Source organism: Hemitrygon akajei, unplaced genomic scaffold, assembly GCF_048418815.1.
Source record: "Hemitrygon akajei unplaced genomic scaffold, sHemAka1.3 Scf000045, whole genome shotgun sequence".
Lineage (NCBI taxonomy): Eukaryota > Metazoa > Chordata > Chondrichthyes > Myliobatiformes > Dasyatidae > Hemitrygon > Hemitrygon akajei.
The window spans coordinates 4,011,497-4,036,740 of NW_027331931.1; the positions used below are offsets into that span (position 1 = coordinate 4,011,497).

At 45.7% G+C, this 25,244-nt stretch overlaps 1 protein-coding gene across 1 annotated transcript; it reads left to right on the plus strand.

Annotated features, from left to right (window-relative positions):
- Positions 1 to 376: 376 nt before the first annotated feature.
- On the plus strand, positions 377 to 15,599 carry LOC140720624 (uncharacterized). Its single transcript, XM_073035458.1, has 3 exons — positions 377 to 509; positions 1,931 to 2,081; positions 12,761 to 15,599. Exon 3 carries the CDS (start codon positions 13,161 to 13,163, stop codon positions 14,721 to 14,723), a length of 1,563 nt encoding a protein of 520 aa, XP_072891559.1. The 5' UTR covers positions 377 to 509; positions 1,931 to 2,081; positions 12,761 to 13,160; the 3' UTR covers positions 14,724 to 15,599.
- The last annotated feature ends 9,645 nt before the right edge of the window (positions 15,600 to 25,244 follow it).

The following is a 25,244-nucleotide window of genomic DNA, read 5'->3' on the forward strand; positions in this document are numbered from 1 at the left end:
ACTGCCTGGATTAGAGGGCATGAGCTATAACGAGAGGCTGGACAAACTTGCGTTGTTTTTCCAAGAGCGGCGCAGGCTGGGGTGAGACTGGATGGCCGTTTATAAGATTACGAGAGGAATAGATAGAGGGGATATATTTTTCCTGGGGGTTGAAATGTCTAATACATTTAAGGTGAGAGGAGATGTGAGCGGCAAGTTTGCTTCTTTCCACAAACTAATGAGTAGCTGGAGTCTCTGCCTGTGGGGGGGAGGGGGGGTCAATCAATCCTGACACGTGATCCCGTTTGCCCCTCCCATTTAACCGCGGATGGGCAGCATCTGCGTGTCTGTTTCCGAGGCCCCGCCTCCCGATGATGTAACAATCTCTTCGCGCATGTTCACAGTCTCCGGGTGGACGGTGTTTTCCTCTCCGCTCCGAGCTGAAGTGGTTCGGCTGTGTGTTCGTGAAAGATTTTCGTCTCTTCCGTCGGGATCACTGTCTGCGGGCCGAAGGTATCACTTTCCCATCGGTGAGTATTGAGACTGATCCCGAGCGGGGAGATCCGACGTTGGCCGTGAGCCCCGAACTGAGGACCAGGAATTCATTTGTTTCCAAACTATCTGGGCTCGTCAGAAATGTGTCGACTTCACTTAATCTGCATTGAACGATCCAAACCAGGAGCCCAGGCTGTCTGTTTCCACAGAATTGAAATAGAAGTCCCGCCGTCAGGTCACGTGTGGCTGTGTGCCGCAGATTCGTCCCGCCCTCCGCTTTGTGACGCCAGATCACGTGGTGTGATTTTGGCCGCTGAGTCTCATTAACTTCCCCGAACTCTCCCCGTTTCCTGAGGCTCCTCGCATTTGTCCTGGAGTTTTATGGCTGTTGTGTCTTCTCCCGGAGTGGGGTGGGTGAGAAAGGAGAACGTCCCAGGTTGTGGGGATCTTTGATTTCACTGCCTGCTTTACCGAGGGACTGGGAAGTCTAGGGGGAGAATGGTTCGAGCCTCAGCTCCCCGCAGTAGAGCTAAGCCACACATTACTCCTGCACGTTTATAGTCCAGCGACGGCGGTCGGTCCAGTATAGACAAGACAAGATCTGTATCCTAGGATCTGTAATACAAATTTCCTGAAATGGTCCTATTTTAACTTGGAAATGGAGTGATAGTATAACAGTAAAGGAAGCACAACTTATCCCTGTAAAGTATCCTGGAACCGATTTGTCTGTTATTCCTGGAAATGTGTCCGGTGCAGTTGTTGCTAATGAGGTTCACATGAATAATCTCAGGAATGATCGGATTTATATATGAGGAGCATTTGATGGCTCTGGACCTGTGCTCAATGGAGTTCAGAGGGACGGTGGGGGTGGTGGGGGGATGTATGGTTAAGTAAATCTACCAAATGTTGAAAAGCCTGGATACAGTGGACATGGAGAGAATGTTTCCATTAGACAGAGAGTCTGTGATCTGACAGCACGGTCTCAGAATAAACTTGCTTCCCTTTAAAACTGAGATGAGAAAAAAATTTTGACCAAAAGATGTCTGATATGTGGAATTTGTTGCCACAGAATTTGTTTGAGGCTGCCATTTGGGTCTATTTGTGAAGATTAATATACTGATGATTGCTGAGTAGCTTCAGGGTTACAGGGGAAGGCAGGAATATGGTGTTGGATTAAAAATCAGCCATGATTGAATGGTTGAGTGGTGGAGCAGACCAGATAGATTGAATCACCTAATTCTGTTCCTGTGTCTTGTGTCTTACCATGACTGAATGATGGCTCCTTCTTATCCCGTATTGTTTTGTGATGTGTGAGGGACAATTAAAGATTGTTCACTGAGATCATTATATTTGCCAACGTTTAAATTTCAGTGAGTTTTGTTCCTAGTAACATTAAGCAGAAATGTTTGGTCCTCCTTTTCATTGTTAACGTGCTTCATTATCTTTCATGTTAAAGTTAGACCTGCAGTGAGAGATTTATTGGAAGAAAACCCACGACTGAAGACGAGGGAACAGCAACAAGTGAACCAGCCCGAGGACTGAGAGCATCAACTGGAGAGAACCCAACTGACTCAGAGATTCCAATGATTCAGTCAAGAGAAAGTTTGGTGAGTCTCATTCACTCAAACACTGGTCATTTAGACATTACATACCTGTACAAAGGAAGGTAGGAAATAGTTGGGAGTGAGACAGAATGTGCCCAGAAGAACCAGTTATGCCAGTACCAGTCAGACACAGTTGTGAAGAAGCCCCCCCACCAATATTCCCTTTAAACTTTTCACCCTTCACCCTTAACCCATGTCCTCTGGGTTTTTTTCTCCCCTGTCCTCAGTGGAAAAAGCCTGCTTGCATTCACTCTATCTATGCCCATCATAATTTTATACATCTCTATCAAATCACCCCTCATTCTCCTACGCTCCAGGGAATAAAGTCCTAACCTATTCAACCTTTCTCTGTAACTCAGTTTCTCAAGTCCCGGCAACATCCTTGTAAACCTTCTCTGCACTCTTTCGACCTTATTAATATTCTTCCTGTAATTCGGTGACCAAAACTGCACACAATACTCCAAATTTGGCCTCACTAATACCTTATACAACCTCACCATTACATTCCAACTCTTATACTCAGTACTTTGATTTATAAAGGCCAATGTACCAAAAGCTCTCTTTACTGCCCTATCTACATGTGATGCCACTTTTAGGGAATTATGTCTCAGTATTCCTAGATCCCTCTGTTATAGTGCCCTCCTCAGTACCCACCATTTACCTTGTATGTTCTACCTTGGTTTGACTTTCCAAAGTGCAATACCTCACACTTGTCTGTATTAAACTCCATCTGCCATTTTTCCAGCTGGTTCAGATCCCTCTGCAAGCTTTGAAAACCTTCTTCACTGTGCACTACACCTCCAATCTTTGTATCATCAACAAATTTGCTGATCCAATTTACCAAATTATTATCGAGATCATTGATATAGATGACAAATAACAATGGACCCAGCATTGATCCCTGTGGTACACCACTAGTCACAGGCCTCCACTCAGAGTAGCAATCCTCCACTACCACTCTCTGACTTCTCCCATTCTCAATTCCCAATCAAATTTACTACCTCACCATGTATACCTAGTGACTGAATCTTCCTAACTAACCTCCCATGCGGGACCTTGTCAAAGGCCTTACTGAAGTCCACTACATCCACTGCCTTGCCTTCATCAACTTTCCTTGTAACCGCCTCGAAAATCTCTAATATATTTGTTAAACATGACCTACCATGCACATAGCCATGTTGACTCTCCCTAATAAGTCCCTGTCTGTCTAAACAATTGTCAATCCTATCTCTTAGTACTCCTTCCAATAATTTACCCATGACCGACATCAAACTTACCAGCCTATAATTTCCTGGATTACTTTTAGAGCCTGCTTTAAACAACGGAACAACATGAGCTATCCTCCAAATCTCTGGCACCTCACCCATAGATAACGACATTTAAATATATCTGCCAGGGCCCCTGCAACTTCAGCACTAGTCTCCTTCAAGGTCCGAGGGAATACCCTGTCAGGTCCTGGAGATTTATCTACTCGCCTCAAGGTAGCAAGCACCTCCTCCTCTTCTATCTGTATAGGTTCCATGACCTCAATACTTGTTTGCCTTATTTCCATTGACTCCATGCCAGTTTCCTTAGTAAATTCAGACGCAAAAAAACCATTTAACAGCTCCCAAATTTCTTTTGGTTCCATACATAGCCAACCGCTCTGATCTTCAAGAGGACCAATTTTATCCCATAACTATCCTTTTGCTATTAATATACCTGTGGAAGCTCTTACTATCCTTCACCTTGACTGCCAACACTACCTCATGTCTTCTTTCAGCCCTCCTGATTTCTTCCTTAAGTATTTGTTTGCACTTTTTATACTCCTCAAGCACCTTCTTTGCTCCCTGTTTCTTACACATGTCATACATCTCTCTCTTCTTTATCAGAATTCCAATATCCCTCAAGAACCAAGGTTCCTTATTCTTATTCACTTTGCCTTTAATCCTGAGACTTTGTTCCCAGGGTGTCCTCATGGGCCATCCAGAAATGATGTCAGCTGGTGACAACCCTGTTTTCCCCTGTGGGGTAACTGTCATGTGGAATCAGGCTAATGGTCGGACCTTCAACCAAGTGGGTCCAGTCTCCGCTGTTAGTTTTGCCAGTTTACTCTTCAGAGTGCCATTGGCCAGTGGCCCGTGGGTGGTGTACAAACTGGAATTGTTGCTTGACAGCTAGTTTGTTACATACTCCTTCATTTACTTTCACCATAAAGTGTGAGCCATTGTTGAACTCAGCATCTCCGGCTTGTACCTGGGAATTATTTCCCTTAATAATACCTTCACAACAGTCACAGCAGTATTAATGGTAGTTGGAATAGCTTCAATCCATCTACTAAACACATCTATAATAACTAAGCAGTATCTATAGCAATGTACTCTAGGCAATTCAATAAAATCAACTTGTAGACACAAAAAAGATCCACCTGTCAAGGGAGTCATACCCGGTGTGCAGGGTACAGGTTACCAACCATTCCCTCCTTTCCCAGGTGTGTAAAATTATGTATATAATCGGCCAATATTGGTAAAAACTGTGTAGGAACACAAACCTGTCCCACTGGTGTGATCCAAAAACCCAGGTCGGGGTCTTTCTGGCACCCCATCTGGGACCACAGTTTTCACTCCTCCTCAGAGGCGTCCCCCTGAGAAGAACAAAACTCGAGGTAGCTGTAGAGCGGTGAGTAAGTTGTTTACAAAGGTGTCATTACTAATGGGGTGGCCAGAGGAAGTCAGGAATCCCCACATTCCCAGAGAGCCCCTTAGTCATGTACAATTCCAAATGCATAACAGGAGTCTGTGTAAACGTTCCCACTTCTGTCTGTTGCTGGGATACAGGCACGGGTCAGAGCAAACAGCTCAGCCTTCTGGGCAGAGACAGCTGCTTCAAAAGAGGCCTGTTCAATTACTTCACTGTCCATCACTATCGCATAGTCAGAATGTCGTTTTCCTGATGGATCCACAAAAGAGTTTCCATCCTCATAAAACGTTGCCTCAGGCTAGAGGGGGTATTGCAGAATGGATGGGAGAGTCTGTCCTTCTTTCACGGTGATCCGGACAGGCTAGAGGGTGTATTGCAGAATGGATGGGAGAGTCTGTCCTTCTTTCACAGTGATCAGGACGGGCTAGAGGGGGTATTGCAGAAAGGATGGGAGAGTCTGTCCTTTCACAGTGATCCTGATGGGCTAGAGGGGGTATCGCAGAATGGATGGGAGTGTCTGTCCTTCTTTCACAGTGATCAGGACGGGTTAGAGGGGGTATTGCAGAATGGATGGGAGAGTCTGTCCTTTCACAGTGATCCTGATGGGCTAGAGGGGGTATCGCAGAATGGATGGGAGTGTCTGTCCTTCTTTCACAGTGATCAGGACGGGCTAGAGGGGGTATTGCAGAATGGATGGGAGAGTCTGTCCTTCTTTCACTGTGATCCGGACGGGCTAGAGGGGGTATTGCAGAATGGATGGAAGAGTCTGTCCTTCTTTCACAGTGATCCGGACGGGCTAGAGGGGGTATTGCAGAATGGATGGGAGAGTCTGTCCTTCTTTCACAGTGATCGGACGGGCTAGAGGGGTTATTGCGGAATGGATGGGTGAGTCTGTCCTTCTTTCACAGTGATCCGGACGGGCTAGAGGGGGTATTGCAGAATGGATGGGAGAGTCTGTCCTTCTTTCACAGTGATCCGGACGGGCTAGAGGGGGTATTGCAGAATGGATGCGAGAGTCTGTCCTTCTTTCACAGTGATCCGGGCAGGCTAGAGGGGGTATTGCAGAATGGATGGGAGAGTCTGTCCTTCTTTCACAGTGATCCGGACAGGCTAGAGGGGGTATTGCAGAATGCATGGGAGAGTCTGTCCTTCTTTCACAGTGATCCGGACGGGCTAGAGGGGGTATTGCGGAATGGATGGGTGAGTCTGTCCTTCTTTCACAGTGATCCGGACGGGCTAGAGGGGGTATTGCAGAATGGATGGGAGAGTCTGTCCTTCTTTCACAGTGATCCGGACGGGCTAGAGGGGGTATTGCAGAATGGATGCGAGAGTCTGTCCTTCTTTCACAGTGATCCGGGCAGGCTAGAGGGGGTATTGCAGAATGGATGGGAGAGTCTGTCCTTCTTTCACAGTGATCCGGACAGGCTAGAGGGGGTATTGCAGAATGCATGGGAGAGTCTGTCCTTCTTTCACTGTGATCCGGACAGGCTAGAGGGGGTATTGCAGAATGCATGGGAGAGTCTGTCCTTCTTTCACTGTGATCCAGACGGTCTAGAGGGGGTATTGCAGAATGGATGGGAGAGTCTGTCCTTCTTTCACAGTGATCCGGACGGGCTAGAGGGGGTATTGCAGAATGGATACGAGAGTCTGTCCTTCTTTCACAGTGATCCGGGCAGGCTAGAGGGGGTATTGCAGAATGGATGGGAGAGTCTGTCCTTCTTTCACAGTGATCCGGACAGGCTAGAGGGGGTATTGCAGAATGCATGGGAGAGTCTGTCCTTCTTTCACTGTGATCCGGACAGGCTAGAGGGGGTATTGCAGAATGCATGGGAGAGTCTGTCCTTCTTTCACTGTGATCCAGACGGTCTAGAGGGGGTATTGCAGAATGGATCGGAGAGTCTGTCCTTCTTTCACTGTGATCCGGACGGGCTAGAGGGGGTATTGCGGAACAGATGGGAGAGTCTGTCCTTCTTTCACAGTGATCTGGACGGGCTAGAGGGGGTATTGCAGAATGGATGGGAGAGTCTGTCCTTCTTTCACAGTGATCCGGATGGGCTGGATGGGGTATTGCAGAATGGATGGGAGAGTCTGTCCTTCTTTCACTGTGATCCGGACAGGAGGGCTGACTTCATGGATTGAAATTGCCCAGAGATGGGGTATAACGTCTTGGGTTCGGTCACTATTAAAAGAATGTCTTACCAGATGTCCCGTCTTCACCTGAGACTCCTTCCAGTATCGGAGTTGGCCCACGGCAAAGTCTTGCCAGTCTCCCTCGGTGCTGGAGGCCTGTTTCGTCAGGGTGTAGGCAAGGAGCCCTGGGCTCTTTGGCTTGAACCCAGGGCAAACCCTGAAGCTGGTATGAGGAACCACCAATCCTGTCTGTCGCCAAAAGAAATCTGGAACTTCAGTAAGAAATGCAATGCCGTCAGTTACTTTAACCTCTCCAATCACCATGACTGGGAATTTCTGTCACTCGAGGGGTGCATAATATTAGCTTTCCTCAGTTGAGCACCACGTAGGGTCATAGCAGAGAGTCACATGAGAGCTGGCCGCTGGCAGAAGGGGTTCAAATGTACTGGAGTCCAGATAAAGTGCCCACCACTGGGTGGTCAGAGGAAGCTATCAGTTGTTCACAGTTCCAGCATGATATCCTTGTCCGTGCATAGAATCTCGACTTCCAACGGACAGAGCAAGTCTCTCCCTATGAGATTACACCCCCGTCTGGTGGTGACAGTAAATGAAACCTCACACTGCTTCCCCTGGAATTCCACCTGCAGTGGCTGGGTATGTGAATACGTATGTTCCGTGCCTCTGAACCCTGACAGAGTGATTGTAGCGTCTGATAGCTGGAATTCCTTTTCCGATACTATTTCCTGATCGAGAGTGGTTGTGGTTGCCCTCATATCAATCATAAATGGAACTGGAATTCCAGCAACTTGCAATATTACATTGGGCTCTTCCTGAGGGTTGGCACTCATGGTTGGAAGCATCTTCTTGTCAGTTTCTGAACAGGTTGTTGTCCCCACTTGTCCCTTGGTAAGTTTTTGTTCCCATTTCTGTTCCTCAGATATAGCCCGCTCGCGTCCTTCTTCCCGCTGAGCATATTCACCTTTAATATTAGTTCCCTTCGGGGTTGATTGGGATTCGAAAGTTGGGTCCTAATGATATGTCAAAGCTCATCGCATTCGATTTCGGGCATTGTCAGACCAGTCCATATTATTTGTTTTAATCATGTTGGCTAACTTAGTTTGTGAGCATTGGAGCAGTAGGACATTGAACTGGGGGGGACAGATTCGCTTGGTCTCCTGCGAAGGTGCCGTAGCAGGCCACAAATCACAATCAGTAGTCTGGTCCCGATTCCCCAGGCTTAGGTTTGCATTAGGTACTTTAGTGATGTTTACAGTTTGCTGGAGAGCCCTTTCCAAGGCTTGAATAATCTGGTCTGTCTGTTCTTTGTCATTATGTTTTCCCGCTTGTAACTCCTGATAGGTTTGGTATCTCAATTCTGTCTTCCATTTCTGCCCTTCATCAGCTGAGAGAATCATGCAGCAGAGACTGAATAAATCTTGCAGAGTCGCATTAAACATTTGTGTAGTACTGTGGACACACTGAGCAAACTGTGCTGGTTTTTCTTTTCTATCTGGGGCCTGATTCATGATCATTATCATTTCTTGAGTCTTCCAGGGTGCATACACAGGAATCACTGAGGGCTGTCCCTCCTCCTAGTCCTAGGGGGAGCGTTTGCTACTGCTGTTCAGGAGGATTTAAACTAATGTGGCAGGGGGATAGGAACAAGTGCAGAGAGACAGAGGGGTGCAAAATGAGAGTAGAAGCAAAAAGTAGTAAGTTGAAAAGTAAAAGTGGCAGGCAGTCAAATCCAGGCAAAAATCAAAAAGGGCCACATTTCAACATAATTGTATAAGGGCTAAGAGTGTTGTAAAAACAAGCCTGAAGGCTTTGTGTGTCAATGCAAGGAGCATTCGTAATAAGGTGGATGAATTGAATGTGCAGATAGTTATTAATGAATATGATATAGTTGGAATCACAGAGACATGGCTCCAGGGTGACCAAGGATAGGAGCTCAATATCCAGCGATGTTCAATATTCAGGAGGGATAGACAGGAAAGAAAAGGAGGTGGGATGGCGTTGCTGGTTAGAGAAGAGATTAATGCAATAGAAAGGAAGGACATCAGCCTGGAGGATGTGGAATCAATATGGGTAGAGCTGCGTAACACTAAGGGGCATAAAACGCTGGTGGGATTTGTGTACAGGCCACCTAACAGTAGTAGTGAAGTTGGGGATGGCATTAAACAGGAAATTAGAAATGCATGCGAAAAAGGAACAGCAGTTATAATGGGTGACTTCAATCTACATATAGACTGGGTGAACCAAATTGGTAAGGGTGCTGAGGAAGAGGATTTCTGAGAATGTGTGCGGGATGGTTTTCTGAACCAACATGTCGAGGAACCAACTAGAAAGCAGGCCATTCTAGACTGGGTATTGAGCAATGAGGAAGGGTTAATTAGCAATCTTGTCATGTGAGGTCCCTTGTGTAAGAGTGACCATAATATGGTGGAATTCTTCATTAAGATGGAGAGTGACATAGTTAATTCAGAACCAAATGTTCTGAACTTAAAGAAGGGCAACTTTGAAGATATGAGATGTGAATTAGCTAAGATTGATATCTAATGATATTTAAAGGGTTGACAGTGGATAGAAACATAGAAAATAAGTGCAGGAGTAGGCCATTCGGACCTTCGAGCCTGCACCACCATTCAGTATGATCATAGCTGATCATCCAACTCAGAACCCTGTACCTGCTTTCTCTCCATACCCCCGATCACTTTAGCCACATGGGCCATATCTAACTCCCTCTTAAATATAGCCAATGAACTGGCCTCAACTGTTTCCTGTGGCAGAGAATTCCACAGATTCACCACTCTCTGTGTGAAGAAGTTTCTCCTCATCTCGGTCCTAAAAGTCTTCCCCTTTATCCTTAAACTGTGACCCCTCGTTCTGGACTTCTACAACATCAGAAACAATCTTCCTGCATCTAGCCTGTCCAATCCCTTTAGAATTTTATACGTTTCAATAAGATCCTCCATCAGTCTTCTAAATTCCAGTGAGTATAAGCCTAGTCGATCCAGTCTTTCTTCATATGAAAGTCCTGCCATCCCAGGAATCAATCTGGTGAACCTTCTTTGTACTCCCTCTGTGGCAAGAATGCCTTTCCTCAGATTAGGGGACCAAAACTGCACATAATACTGTAGGTGCGGTCTCACCAAGGCCTTGTACAACTGCAGTAGAACCTCCCTGCTCCTGTACTCAAACACTTTTGCTATGAATGCCAGCATACCTTTCAACTTTTTCACCGCCTGCTGTACCTGCATGCCTCCCTTCAATGACTGGTGTACAATGACACCCAGGTCTCGTTGCACCTCCCCTTTTCCTAATTGGCCACCATTCAGATAATAATCTGTTTTCCTGTTCTTGCAACCAAAATGGATAACCTTATATTTATCCACATTAAATTGCATCTGCCATGAATTTGCCCACTCACCTAACCTATCCAAGTCACCCTGCATCCTCTTAGCATCCTCACAGCTAACACCACCACCCAGCTTCGTGTCATCCACAAACTTGGAGATGATGCATTTAATTGCCTCATCTAAATCATTAATATATATTGTAAAGAACTGGGGTCCCAGCACTGAGCCTTGCAGTACCCCACTAGTCACTGCCTGCCATTCTGAAAAGGTCCTGGTTATTCCCACTCTTTGCTTCCTGTCTGCCAACCAATTCTCTATCCACATCAATACCATACCCCCAATACTGTGTGCTTTAAGTTTACACACTAATCTGTGTGGGACCTTGTCTCTCTCTCTCTCTCTCTCTCTCGTGTCTTCGATGGTGCACAGTCAGAAACCAAAGTGTTGCCAGCCTGAGTCAGCGCTTTGGGGCTCCAGAGAGAGATGGGGTCTCCAGTTTACGAGGAGGAGGAAGAATCAGACCAGCAGGATGTGGCTACAAAAGAAAGATCAGAAATATTTGGAAACTGGTTGGCTGAAAAAAAAGGTGGTTAATTTCAGGCAACAAATGTGGAGAGGAATAAAAAGACAACGTTTAGGCCGAGCCCCTTCAGCATGCCTAGCCTGTGTACTCCGCTGCTTAGTTGCTCTCTGAATTGCAGAGTTCCTCCAGCATTTTGTGTGTGTGCATCTCTGTATTTCCAGCAACTGCAGAATCTCCTGTGTTTTATATCTGCATTTTACTTTGGCATTAGATACACGTTGATATTGAGTATATTGTTTATGTGAGCCACTTTCTGCGTTAAAACAGCTGCAGATTTTTTCCATACACACTATAAAAAAAATGAGATATGGACATTGAACCGCTGCTTGCAGAAATGGTTAATGGCACCATGATTACCCAAAGGGCCATGCGTTAAGAATTTCACTGGGGCTGAAGCGCCAATGAAATGCACAGGCGTCAGGCTGAGGACGTCCCCGAGTATCACGCATGTGCGCAGTACACAGAAGGCCTTGAAAATCTCGGGTGCAGGTAAGAGCGATTCTCCGTGTTTTTATATTAAACACTGACTTCGCGACAATTCCTGTGAAATCCGGTCACTGTGACCCGCAATCCCGGGACAGTCCTGCCCTCTTCCCCCTCTCTCTCAGCCCCACGATCCGTACACGGGCCCCGGGGAGCTTCCGGCTGCTGAGGGAATGGGAACCGATGAACAGCTGAGCTCCAGCTATCTAAATGCAAGGATTAGGAACTCAGAGAAAGGGAACAAAATCTTTTACATCACCAGTTGAGAAAATCACCTTTGTTCTACCTCCAATCACTAACAAGAAAATCTGCAGATGCTGGAAATCCAATCTACACTCACAAAATGCTGGAGGAATTCAGCATTAGTACTCTTTTCCATATATGCTGCCTGGCCTGCTGAGTTCCTCCAGCATTTTGTGTCTGTTGCCTGTTCTACCTCTTTTTCTGGACTTTTCTACTGGTGATAATGTGTTTTGTCCCATTCTCTCTGGGTACTTAATGATATCAAGCACCTTTGCCCTGGGCAGCAAGTAGCTTTCACATCACAAATGTGCCAGACTCCAATGAGACAGACTACTGCCCTTCCCTTCATATTCATTGGCATTGCCATCACTGAGTTCACCACTGTCAGTCTTTGTCTGATGTGTGTATTGTGGCGATGTAAACGTTGCTGGAGAATTAGGGGATGCTTCAGGGGAATATAGAAACTGAGTTCACCACTCTCAGTCATTGGGGGGGTGGGGGAGGGCTTGGGGAAATATTTATGTAGAATATAGAAACTGGTGATACTTGTGTGTATTCTGGTGTTGCAAAAGTTGCTGGAGAATTTGCAAGTGGGAAGAAGTGGAGTGATATTTGGAAATCTGACTTTTTAAAGCATAAATTTGCAAGCAAACCACATATGGACAATATGCCAAAACTTTAGTCAGAAAATTCTTCATTACCCATTACAGGCCTGCTACATAGGTTGTGTGAGAGTGCAGATGAACTGGATCGAACCCAGAGGAGAACAAAGTTCCTATTGACCGTGATTTGCTAGCTGTGAAAATGAATACCTCTCTATAAAAAATTCACTGTGCACATCTTGTCACTGGATTAAAAAAAATGCACAGTGCAAGATTTATGTACACACTGGTTATTACAAGTTAGAGGGGGTATTGGAGGGAAGATGGGGAGACCTGTAATGTCCCTGATGCCCTCACTTACAAGAAGTGCATCCAGCTGCAGCTTGTAACCCTGCACTTTAAGGAGTTGGAACTTGAAACGCATATGGGAATTGATGGTCATTCCAGATACCAGCACTCTGCCCAGTCAGGAGATGATTTATCTTCCAAATTGGGTTTAACCTCACTGTAACAGTGTGATACTAGATCAAACCTTGGCAACTCAAGTAATCTCATCTGAAATGTTGTCCTACACCCATTGATGGATTTGTAAATCTTTTACAGGTTAAAAACGGGAAGGAATTTGTCTCCAAGAATCTCAAACACGGCACAACAGTTTTGTTGTCTCTGTCTAGATATTTAAGAAGTGGAGCAAGGGATTCAATCTACCATCCTTCCTGCTCAGACTGTGGGGAGGGATTCACTCGGTCATCTGACCAACTAGCAAGCCCGTCATTTTACACAGGAGATAGGCCTTTCACCTGCTCAGGAATGGATTCACTCGGTCATTTCAACTGAAGGTACATCAGCAAGTTCACACTGGGCAAGGCCATTCATCTGTTCTGTGTGTGAGAAGGGGTTCAGTCGGGCATCCCACCTGTGGACACACCAGTCAGATCACACTGGGCAGAGGCTGGTCATCTGCTGAATTTCGGGGAAGCGATTCTCTCGGTCATCTGACCTAATGGCACACCGGCGTGTTCACACCAGGGGGCAGCCATTCACCTGCACAGTCTGCAGGAAGGGAATCACTGCGTCATCCAACCTACAGAGACATCAGCGAGTTCACACTGGGGAGAAGCCGTTCACCTGCTCAGTCTGTGGGAAGGGATTCACTCGGTCATCCAACCTACGGAGTCATCAGCGAGTTCACACTGGGGAGAAGCCTTTCACCTGCTCTGACTGTGGGAAGAGTTTCACTCGGTCATCCCAACTACTGGTACACCAGTCAGTTCACACTGGGGAGAAGTCGTTCACCTGCTTAGACTGTGGGAAGGGATTCAGTCAGTCATCCAACCTACTGGTACATCAGCGAGTTCACACTGGGGAGAAGCCATACTCCTGCTCAGAATGTGGGAAGGGATTCACTCAGTCATCCAACCTACAGAGTCATCAGAGAGTTCACACTGGGGAAAAACCATTCACCTGCTCAGTCTGTGGGAAGGGAATCACTCTGTCATCCAACCTACGGAGTCATCAGAGAGTTCACACTGGGGAGAAGCCATTCACCTGCTCAGTCTGTGGGAAGGGATTCTCTCTGTCATCCAACCTACGGAGTCATCAGAGAGTTCACACTGGGGAGAAGCCGTTCACCTGCTCAGACTGTGGGAAGGGATTCACTCGGTCATCCCAACTACTGGTACACCAGTCAGTTCACACTGGGGAGAAGCCGTTCACCTGCTCAGACTGCGGGAAGGGATTCTCTCAGTCATCCAACTTACAGAGTCATCAGAGAGTTCACACTGGGGAAAAGCCATTCACCTGCTCAGTCTGTGGGAAGGGATTCACTCAGTCATCCAACCTACAGAGTCATCAGAGAGTTCACACTGGGGAAAAGCCATTCACCTGCTCAGTCTGTGGGAAGGGATTCACTCAGTCATCCAACCTACAGAGTCATCAGAGAGTTCACACTGGGGAGAAGCCGTTCAGCTGCTCAGTCTGTGGGAAGAGGTTCACTCTGTCATCCAACCTACAGAGTCATCAGCGAGTTCACAGTGGGGAGAAGCCGTTCACCTGCTCAGAATGTGGGAAGGGATTCACTCAGTCATCCAAACTACAGAGTCATCAGAGAGTTCACACTGGGGAGAGGCCGTTCACCTGCTCAGTCTGTGGGAAGGGATTCACTGATCCATCCAACCTACAGAGTCATCAGAGAGTTCACTCTGGGGAGAGGCCATTCACCTGCTCAGTCTGTGGGAAGGGATTCACTCAGTCATCCCACCTACAGAATCATCAGCGAGTTCACACTGGGGAGAAGCCGTTCACCTGCTCAGACTGTGGGAAGAGTTTCACTCGGTCATCCCAACTACTGGCACACCAGCAATTTCACACTGGTGAGAAGCCATACACCTGCTCAGTCTGTGGGAAGGGATTCACTCAGTCATCCAACCTACTGGTCCACCAGCGAGTTCACACTGGGGAGAGGCCATTCACCTGCTCAGTCTGTGGGAAGGGATTCACTCAGTCGTCCAACCTACTGGTCCACCAGCGAATTCACACTGGGGAGAGGCCAGTCACCTGCTCATAGTGCGGGAAGGGATTCACTAGCTCATCTGTACTGAAGGTACATCAGAGAGTTCACACTGGGGTGAAGCCATTCACCTGCTTAGACTGTGGGAAGAGTTTCACTCAGTCATCAAACCTCCTGGCACACCAGTCAGTTCAAAGTGGGGACTGGCTGTTTTTATGAATCCCTAGGTTTTGTTTGCCGTGGACTGTCATTTTAAGAGAGAGAGAGATTAGGAAGTCAAATCAGTCTGACTTGCAGCTTGTTTACATCACTCGCAGCTTGTTTAGTTTTAACCAAGGACAAAGACACTCGGAGTCAGACAGAAACAAAGGAGGAAAAATGGAAGAATCGAAACCGGGGAACTAGTGGCCAAGGGTCACTGTTTAGAAGTTTCCTATGCCCACAAGGGTGGGTTAATAATCGATCCATGTACATCGAATGCGTGGTTGTCACCTTGTTTGATCCATAGAAGTGGATCTGATTCGGGGTATCCTGTGGAGACCACTTATATGTTAACCCTTGCCTGGCTGGGTGTGGTAGTTCACTTGAAGATGATACACCTTGTGACAAGTCACTTTCGGTGATAATTTGTATGTGGATTTGGAATGATGACAGATAAAATCTACAGCGACTGTTCTCTCGTTTTACCATTGTGGAACCTGAGGAATTCTACATATTTGCCTTCTCTCGCCATTTACCCTGGATGACAAATCTCTCTCTCTCATCGCCTATTCTGTAGTTGAACTGAACTTTCATACTTTACCATCTCAAGACCGCAAGCCTTGTTTCCCCCGAGCTCAATAGTTTGGGAGTTACATTTACACATATTTATAAACTTAACATTGTTAACTTCTGTTTATCTTGTTTAAGTTGCAATATTACAAGTAGATTCTAATAAAGACAGATTTAACGTCAAAACCAGACTCCAGGTGTAGTCTATTGTTGCTGGCTTGTTTCTAAAGCACTATGGTTCGTAACAAATTTGGGGCCTGCGTCTGGGATATGAACAAATTTGGGGGCTATTGATCGAAGAATGATCGATTTGATTGGGGAAATCCCTTTTGATTTATTTGTGTGTGGAAATCAGCAGCAATGGACATTTATAAATTTCTGGAAGCGCCAACCCCTAAGGCATTAGGAAAAGCCAAAAAGAATGAATTGCTGATTCTCCAAATGAAAGGGTTATCACATTTGATCTTTCTTCATATGATGACCCAACCATTTCAGGGAACAGTCTGTTGAAACTTCATTGCACTCTCTATAACAAATACTCTCTAACCACTTTGTTAATCCTCTGTGCAAAAAATGTTCATCTTCCGCAGCCCCGTGTTGCCCCAACCACTCACCTCCTACCCCTGTCATTGGCCCCACTGGCAGGTCAACCGTCTGCCGGTTTTTCCCCCCCCCCAAATGTGAATCCCTCTACTCACCACCACCGTGGGCTCAGACATTTCCACAGATTTCCACCGGGACAAAAATCCTGTCCGCCCCCTCTCACACCATTGTTTTCCTTTCAATAAAATCCCTCCTCTCCCTCCCCAGGGAACTGGCATCAAACTGACGGGCCGAGCGGTCTCCTCCTACCTCTCGACGACACATCAGACTCCGGCCACAGAAGACGCTTCACAAACGCCCCAACTTTCCTTGGAGGGAAATGGAAATAAATCAAAAAACGGACATTTACTCCAATGTGATGTGGGGTTTGAGGCTGGAGCGGGAGGCGAAATCAGCGGGGGTAACGCCCTCTGGACTTGTCCACCTCTGCAACTAGTGGTAACAAGTGATTGACATCGCTTTGCACCAATGGGAATAGCGCAGCCCCTGAATCCTCTGTTGACAGCGGTGGGGGAGGGCTGGTCACGCGATTATTAGCCCAGCTATTAAACTGATAAAGCCTGAGCTTACCAGCGCATGGATGACGTAAGACGCTGTGCACGTAAGGGCAGATCCCGGTATGGGAAGCCCATGCCTGACGTCAGGCACGATGGGGTCTGTGTGACGTCACCTGTGGGGATGCGCTCGCATTTAAATGCACCTTAATGTGCGTTTCTTATGATTTGAGAGGGACAACAACATTAATCACCGGTTTCGTACTGAATCCAGTGTTGTGAGATGTAAAGTCCCCTGTTATGTGTCCGGCTGTGCCGTGTTGTTTGGGGGCTGTTGATCGATTAATTATCGTTTTGATTAGGCATATCCCTTTTGATTTATTTGTGTGTGGAAATCAGCAGCAGTGCATATTGATAAATTTCTGTAGGGTGGATGACTGAGTGAATCCCTTCCCACGTACTTCCTCATCCAGGGCATCCACTCTTGGTCTTCCTGGAATCATTCTTTGAAACTTTTCCGGACCCATTCCAATACGAGCACATCTTTTGCTCAGATAATAAGTCGGAAGTACAGGTCGGAATCTGCTCACCAGACACCAACAGTGATCTGCCCAATGCGTTATAAAGCTATAGTATCGCATCCTTGCTCTTATATTGCTAACATTGCAGTTGTCATCCTTAATCAACTCCATCTGCAAGCAAACCTTTAGGGCCTCTTGCTCAAGGACTCACAAGCACTTATGCACCTCTAATTTTTTCAAGTTTCTCCCATTTATTTTTTTTCTACGCCCAATTACTTCCACCAAATGTACATGACTTGCATACACTGTATTTCAACTGCTACTTTGCTGGCATTCTCCAGACCTATCGAAGTCCTTCTGCAGACTCCCGCTTTGCTCCAACTACCTGTCCCGTACCTATCTTTGTATCAACTGCAATGTTCGTCACCAAGGTATCAATTCCATCATCCGTATCATTCAGATTTAACATGAAACGATGCGGTCTCAATACTGACCCCTACAGAGCAGCATTAGTTACCGACAGCCAAACAGAATTGCCCACATTATTCTGACTCTTTTCTCCCTTGTCAGTACAAGTTTCTTTCCTGTAATTCCATGAGCTGTGATCCTGTTCAGCAGCCTCACGTGCAGCACCTTAGAAACATAGAAAACCTGCAGCACGTTACAGGGCCTTTGGCTCACAAAGCGATGCCGAACATGTCCTTGCTCTAGAAATGCCAAGGGTTACCTACAGTTCTCTATTTTTCTCAGCTCCGTGTACCTATCCAGGAGTCTCTTAAAAGACCCTATCGTGTCCGCCTCCACCACCATTGCCGGCAGCCCATTCCAAGCACTCACCACTCTCTGTGCAAAAAAACTTACCCCTGACATCTCCTCTGTACCTACTTCCAAGCATCTTCAAACTATGCCCTCTCGTGCTAGCAATTTCAGCCCTGGGAAAAAGCCTCGAACTATCCACACGATCAATGTCTCTCATTTTCTTGTACACCTCCATCAGGTCACCTCTCATCCTCCATCACTCCAAGGTGAAAAGACTGAGATATCTCAACCTACTCTCAAAAGGCAAGCTCCCCTATCCAAACAACATCCTCGTAAATCTCCTCAGCACCCTTTCTATGGCTTCCACATCCTTCCTGTATTTTGGCGACCAGAACTGAGCACAGTACTCCAAGTGGGGTCTGACCAAAGTCCTATATAGCTGCAACATTACATCTCGGCTTTTAAACTCAAGCCTGCAGTTGATTAAGGCCAATGCACAGTATGGCTTCTTAACCACAGAGTCAACCTACGGAGCAGCTTTGAGTCTCCTATGGACTCCGTCCCCAAGATGCCTCTGTTCCTCCACACTGCCAAGAGGCTTACCATTAATACTATATTCTATCATATTTGACCGAAGAAAATGAACCACATCACACTACTTTGGGTTGCTCTCCATTTGCCACTTCTCAGCCCAGGTTTGCAGACTATCAATATCCCCATGCAACCTAACCCAACCTTTGTGTCATCAGCAAATTTACTAACCCATACCTCCACTTCCTCATCCAGGTCATTTATAAAAGTCACTAAGGGTAGGGGTCCCAGAACCGATCCCTGAGGCAGACCACTGGTCACCGACCTCCATGCAGAATATGACCAGTCTACAACCACTCTTTGTCTTCTGTGAGCAAGCCAGTTCTGGATGCACAAAGCAATGTGCCCTTGGATCCCATGCCTCCTTACTTTCTCAATCAGCCTTGCATGGGGTTCCTTGTTGAAGATCATCTGAAAATCCAAGCAAACACATACACTGCCTCTGCTTTATCTATCTTGCCTGTTATTTCCGCAAAGTATTCCAAGAGATTTGTCAGTCAAGATTTCCTCGAAACAATCCGGCTGACTTTGGCCTACTTCATCATGTTTCCCCAATTACAGTACCCAAAAAACACACTCTTAGTACACTCTACCATCTTCCTGACCACTAAGGTCAGACTAACTGTCCGATAATTTTCTTTCTTGTGCCCCCTCTCTTCTTAAATTGTGGAGTGACATTTGCAAATTTCTGGTCCACCAGAACCGTTCCAAAATCTAGTGATTTCTGATAGATCATTACTCATCACTTGAAGAGAAAACTAAGGGGGAACTTCTTCATTCAGAGGCGGGGAGAGTGTGCACCGAGCTGCCAGAGCAAGTGGCAGGGACGATTGTAATCTTTAAGAGAAGTTTGCTTAGGTCACTGGATGAGAAGCATATGGAGGGCTATGTTCCAGGTGGAAGTTGTTGGAACTCGGAAGATTAATGCTTTAGCACGGACTAGACTGGCCGAATGGCATTTTCCTGTGTTGTAGAGTTTTATGACTCTAATGCCTTCACAATCTCTTCAGCTACCTCTTTCTGAACCTTCAGGCCTTTCAGCTTCAAAAACACCTTCTCTCCTTGGTAAAAGCATGTATCCTCACTTCTGCCCCAGGTACTGCTGAATGTTTGGCATTTATGTAATAAATTTAATGACACAACTGTAGTGGGTGACTTCAATCTGCAAGAGGATTGGGAAAGTCAGATTGGCGTGAGATCGCAAAAGACGGGATGTATTGAATGCAAACGAAATGGCCTTTTAGAGCAGCTGATGGTTGAGCCTACTCGGGGAACTGCTATCTTAGATTGGGTGTTGTGTAATAACCCAGATCTTATTAGGGAGGTTAATGTAAAGGAACCATTAGAAGGCAGTGATCATATTATGATTGAATTCCTACTGCAATTTGTGAGGGAGAAGCACAGGCAAGATGCATAGTATCGCAATGAAATGAAAGGGAATTTCAGAGGCGTGAGAGAGGTGATTCCCCAGGTGGATTGGAGGATGCTGGTGGAGATGACGTCAGAGCAGAAATGGCTGACGTTTCTGGGAATAGTTCATAATGTGCAGGATAGATATGTCCCACAGACGTAGTTCTCAAACAGCGGGGCTAGGCTATCGTGGCTGACAAAGGAAGTTAAGGACTGTATAAAAGCATATAAAGTATTAAAAGTGAGTAGTAAATTGGATAATTGGGTAGCTTTTAACATCCAACAACAGGCAAATTTAAAATAAAAGCTATAAGGGGAAAGGTGAAATATGACAGCAAACTATACAATAATATAAACCAGTTATAAAATATACGAAAGGGGGGCGAGAGTTGATATTGGACCACTGGAAAATGATGCTCATGGGGTACAAATGGGGAAGAGATGGTAGATGAACTTGATAGGTACTTTGCATCTGTCTTGTCTGTGGAAGACTCCACCAGTGTGCCAGAGATCCGTGAGTGTCAGGGAGCAGGAGTGAGTGCCATTGCTATTACAAAGGAAAACGTGCTAGGCAAACTCAGGTTCTTAAAGTGGATAAGTCACCTGGACTAGATGGACTACATCCCAGAGTCCTGAGAGAGGTTGCTGGAGAGATAACAGATGCATCGGTCATGACCTGTCAAGAATCACTTGATCCTGGCATAGTCCTGGAGGACAGGAAGATTGCAAATGTCAATCAACTCTTTGAGAAGGGAGGAAGGCAAAGTAAAGCAAATTCTAGTCCAGTAGGCCTAACCTCAGTGGCTGGGAAAGCGTGGAGTCATGATAACAGATGAGGTTTTGGGGTACTAGGAGACTAATGATATAATAAGTCAAAGCCAGCATAGGTTATGTACAGGGAAATCTTGCCTGACAAGTCTGTTACAGATCTTCGAGGAAGTCATAAGCAGGATGGGCAAACGAGAGGCGGTGGATATCATTTACTTGGCTTTTCAGAAGGCATCTGATAAGGTGTCACACATGAAACTGCTTAACAGGATAAAAGTCGGAAGTAATACTGGCATGGATAGAGGAATGGCTGACAGCCAAGAGGCAGTGAGTGGGAATAAAAGGGGCCTTTTCTGGTTGGCCAGCAGTGACTTGTGGTCTTCAGGGGTCAGTATTCGGTCCGCTACTTCTCACATGGTTTGTCAGTGATCTGGATAATGGAACTGATGGGGTTGTGTGGCTCAGACTGTGGGAAGAGATTCACCACATCATCTCACCTAGTGACTCACCAGTCAGTTCACACTGTAGTGAGGGATTTCACCTGTTCAGTCTGTGGGAAGAGATTCACTCAGTCATCTAACCTACAGAGACACCATCATGTTCACACTGGGGAGAAGCTGTTCACCTGCCCAGACTGTGGGAATGGATTCACTCGATCTTTCAACCTACAGAGTCACCAGCGAGTTCACACTGGGGAGAGGCTGTTCACCTACTCAGACTGTGGACAGGGATTCACCAAATCATCTCACCTAGTGACTCACCAGTCAGTTCACACAGCAGAGAGGGATTTCAGCCGCTCAGATTGTGAGAAGGGATTCACTCAGTCATCTGATCTGCTGGCATACAAATGAGTTCCACTGGGGAGAGGCCTTCGACCTGTGAATGTGGGAAGGCATTCACACGATCATCTCATCTATTAAAACATCAGCGAGTTCACATCACTTAGAGGCCGATCGTCCGCACAAACTTTGGGAAGAGATTCTCTCAACCGTCTCCACCAAGGCTGCATCATTGTGTTCCACTGGGGAGAGGCCGTTCACCTGCTGTGAATATGGGAAGGGATTCACTCAGTAATCTAACCTTGTAACACACGACAGGGTTCACATTTTGGGAGAAAGTTTCAATAAGCTGTAGGCTGGATATTTGCCCATACCCGTTGCTGAATGCAATTTCGAGAGTGACCGGGGGAGTCTAGTACAAGAGGGCATGACTTAAGGTTTACAGGGCGCCCATTCAGAACAGAGATGCGAATAATTTTTTTTAGTCAGAGAGTGGTGAATCTGTGGCATTTGTTGCCACGGGTAGCAGTGGAGGCCAAGTCATTGGGTGTGTTTAAGGCAGAGATTGATAGGTATCTGAGTAGTCAGGGCATCAAATGTTATGGTGAGAAGGTGGGGGAATGGGACTGAAGGGCAGATTAGATCAGCTCATGATGAAATGGTGGAGCAAACTCGATGGGCCGAATGGCCGATTCTGCTCCTCTGTCTTATGGTCTTATGTGATTTTTTTTTCTCATTTGTGTTATTCCTCTTCCTCCTTCTGTCCAAGGTAGTGTTAATCTCAGTGGGTTTGAGTGTAAATAGTCTTTTCTAAACTTGTCATTTCAGTTCTTACTTATCTTTGTAAATTTTACTGATTGAAATGGGACTAAGATATTTTCATTAAAAAAAGTCACTGTCGGTATTGATGGAAGTGTTTATTGCCTTTGTTGTATTTGTTAACTATTGAGCTCTGTTCGGCAGTTTTTTAAAGCCTTGAAATAAATTTTGTCAAAGGTTTTCCCAATATTGCACTACTTTCTATTGTCTTTGCTTGTTGATTTTTCAGATACGTGGTTATCACGAGTCCCGGTGAAGGGTCATGGCCGGAAATGTTGATTCCCATCCATAGATGCTGCCTGACCTGCTGAGCTTCTGCAGCACTTTGTGTGAATTTCTCTCGATTTCTTGCATCTGCAGGTCCTCCTGTTTCCCAGATATTTATATGTTTAGTGAAATAACAAGCTGGTCGTGGGGTTGTGTGGCTCTGTTGGTGAAATATTAAATAAAATCATTAGATAAGAGGTGGCATAGGGTTGGGCAGTGTGGAATCTGTGGGTAGAATTAAGGAACAGCAAATGTACAAAAAAATCCCTGATGGGAATTGTATAGTGACCCCAAAACAGCATGTGGTCCACAAATTACAATGAGAGATAGAAAATGAGTGCCAAAAGGGCAATGTTACAATAGACATGGGGGATTGCCATGCAGGAGATTAGGAAAATCAGGATGGTGTTGGTCTCAAGAGGAGGAATTCCTAGAATGCCTACAAGATGCTTTTTTTTAGAGCAGCTCGTGGTTGAGCCCACTTGGGGATCAGCTATTCTGGATTGGGTGCTGTAATGAACCGGAATTAATTAGGTGATTTGAGTTCAAGGAACCCTTCGGGACAAGTGATCTTAATTTGATCAAATTCACCACGACATTAGAGAAGGAGAAACTAAATACAGATGTGGAATAAAGAGAATTAGAGAGGCATGAGAGAAAAAATAGTCAAAATTGATTTGAAAAATACACGGGCAGGAATGAAAACAGAGCAACAACGGCTGGAATTTCTGGAAGCAATTCGGAAGTCACAGAGAGGAAGTGGTATGCTAAAGGTAAGCTGACCAAACCGTGGCTGATAAGAGAAAGCGAAGACAACATATAAAACAAAGAGAGGGCACAGAACAAAAATTACTAGAAGTTGGAGAATTGGGAAGCTTTTAAAAGCAAACAGAATGCAACTAAAATCATTAAGAAGGAAAAGTTGGAATACTTAGGTGAGCTAGCCAGCAATATTAAAGAGGGTACTATTTTTTCTTCAGGTACATACAGTGTAAAAGAGAGACAGAAGCGGATATCAAACCAATGGAAAATGATGCTGGAGATGTAGTAATGGGGTGAGAGTGAAAGGTGATGGCTGATGAACTGAATAAGTACTGTACATCCCTCTTATCTCTCGAAGATACCGGCAGGAATATGAAAGTCCCAGATGTCAATGGTCAGAATGTGTAAAGTTACGTTACTCGGGAGAAAGTAGAAGGAAAGGCGATGGGCAGTGATTTTTTTTACTGGAAGGAGAAATGGATATTCATGCCTTCAGGTTGGAGCTATGCAGTTGGAATATGATGTGTTTCTCTTCAACCCTGAGGATGTCAGGTGGAGCAACTCCAGCCATTGCTATCCTGCCATCATCCCTGCTAGTGTCCCGTTCCAATCAACTTTAGTAATCTCCTCTCCCATGCCTCCGTAGTTCCCCTCACCCTATTAATAATGATGCATATTGTTGTACCTTTCCCCTCTCAAAGTGCAGGGTGAATTGCAACATGTTATGATCACAATGTCCACATGGTTCCTTTACCATAAGCTCCCTTATCAAATTCGGTTCCTTGGACAACACCCAATCCAGAATTAACATTTCTCAAGAGGGCACAAATACAAGCTATTCTAAAAGCACCTCATTAGTATTTTCCAAATTCCCTCTCTTGAGATCAAGCACCAACCTAATTTTCATAATCTACCTCCACCCATCCCGCTCATGGACTGTTTGTCCCATTCCCATCGGGGGGTAGATGCTCAGCATCCTCACCAGGACTACCAGCCTCTGGGACAGATACTTTTCCCAAGCAGTAAGGCTGATAAATATCTCTAACCACTAACAAACCCTTCCAAAACACCAAACACCTCTACTTTATCATTTCCCGTCTGTTATCTTGTGTGCAGGCATCCTATGCCGAGCGTCACTTTATGAACATACAATCAATCCGTGCACAGTATATAAGCTGTGGATATAGATAGATAGATAGACAGATAGATAGATAGATAGATAGATAGATAGATACATAATTCATCCCCATGGGGAAATTCAACATTTTTTCCAATGTCCCATACACTTGTTGTAGCAAAAACTCCTTACATACAATACTTAACTCAGTAATAATATGATATGCATCTAAATCACTAACTCAAAAAGCATTAATAATAGCTTTAAAAAAAAAGTTCTTAAGTCCTGGCAGTTGAATTGTAAAGCCTAATGGCATTGGGGAGTATTGACCTCTTCATCCTGTCTGAGGAGCATTGCATCGACAGTAACCTGTCGCTGAAACTGCTTCTCTGTCTCTGGATGGTGCTATGTAGAGGATGTTCAGGGTTTTCCATAATTGACCGTAGCCTACTCAGCGCCCTTCGCTCAGCTACCGATGTTAAACTCTCCAGTACTTTGCCCACGACAGAGCCCGCCTTCCTTATCAGCTTATTAAGACGTGAGGCGTCCTTCTTCTTAATGCTTCCTCCCCAACACGCCACCACAAAGAAGAGGGCGCTCTCAACAACTGACCTATAGAACATCATCAGCATCTCACTGCAGACATTTAATGACGCCAACCTTCTAAGGAAGTACAGTCGACTCTGTGCCTTCCTGCACAAGGCATCTGTGTTTTTATGTTGCATTGGAGCCGGAGTAATAATTATTTCGACGTCATTTACACGTGTCTGCTGGAAATGGAATTAAACAACCCTGAATCCTGAAGAAACATTTCAGTAGGCTGCAGCGTCACATTTCTGTCTCTCAGCATTATTGCGGCAAAGCGCCATCGGGTGACAATGGAGTCCACAAATCGGGGGTCCTGTTATTGTGGCAAA

Bases quoted from the DNA above. Each gene is read 5' to 3' on its own strand.
- LOC140720624 (XM_073035458.1), top strand. From the start codon at position 13,161: ATGGCACACCGGCGTGTTCACACCAGGGGGCAGCCATTCACCTGCACA.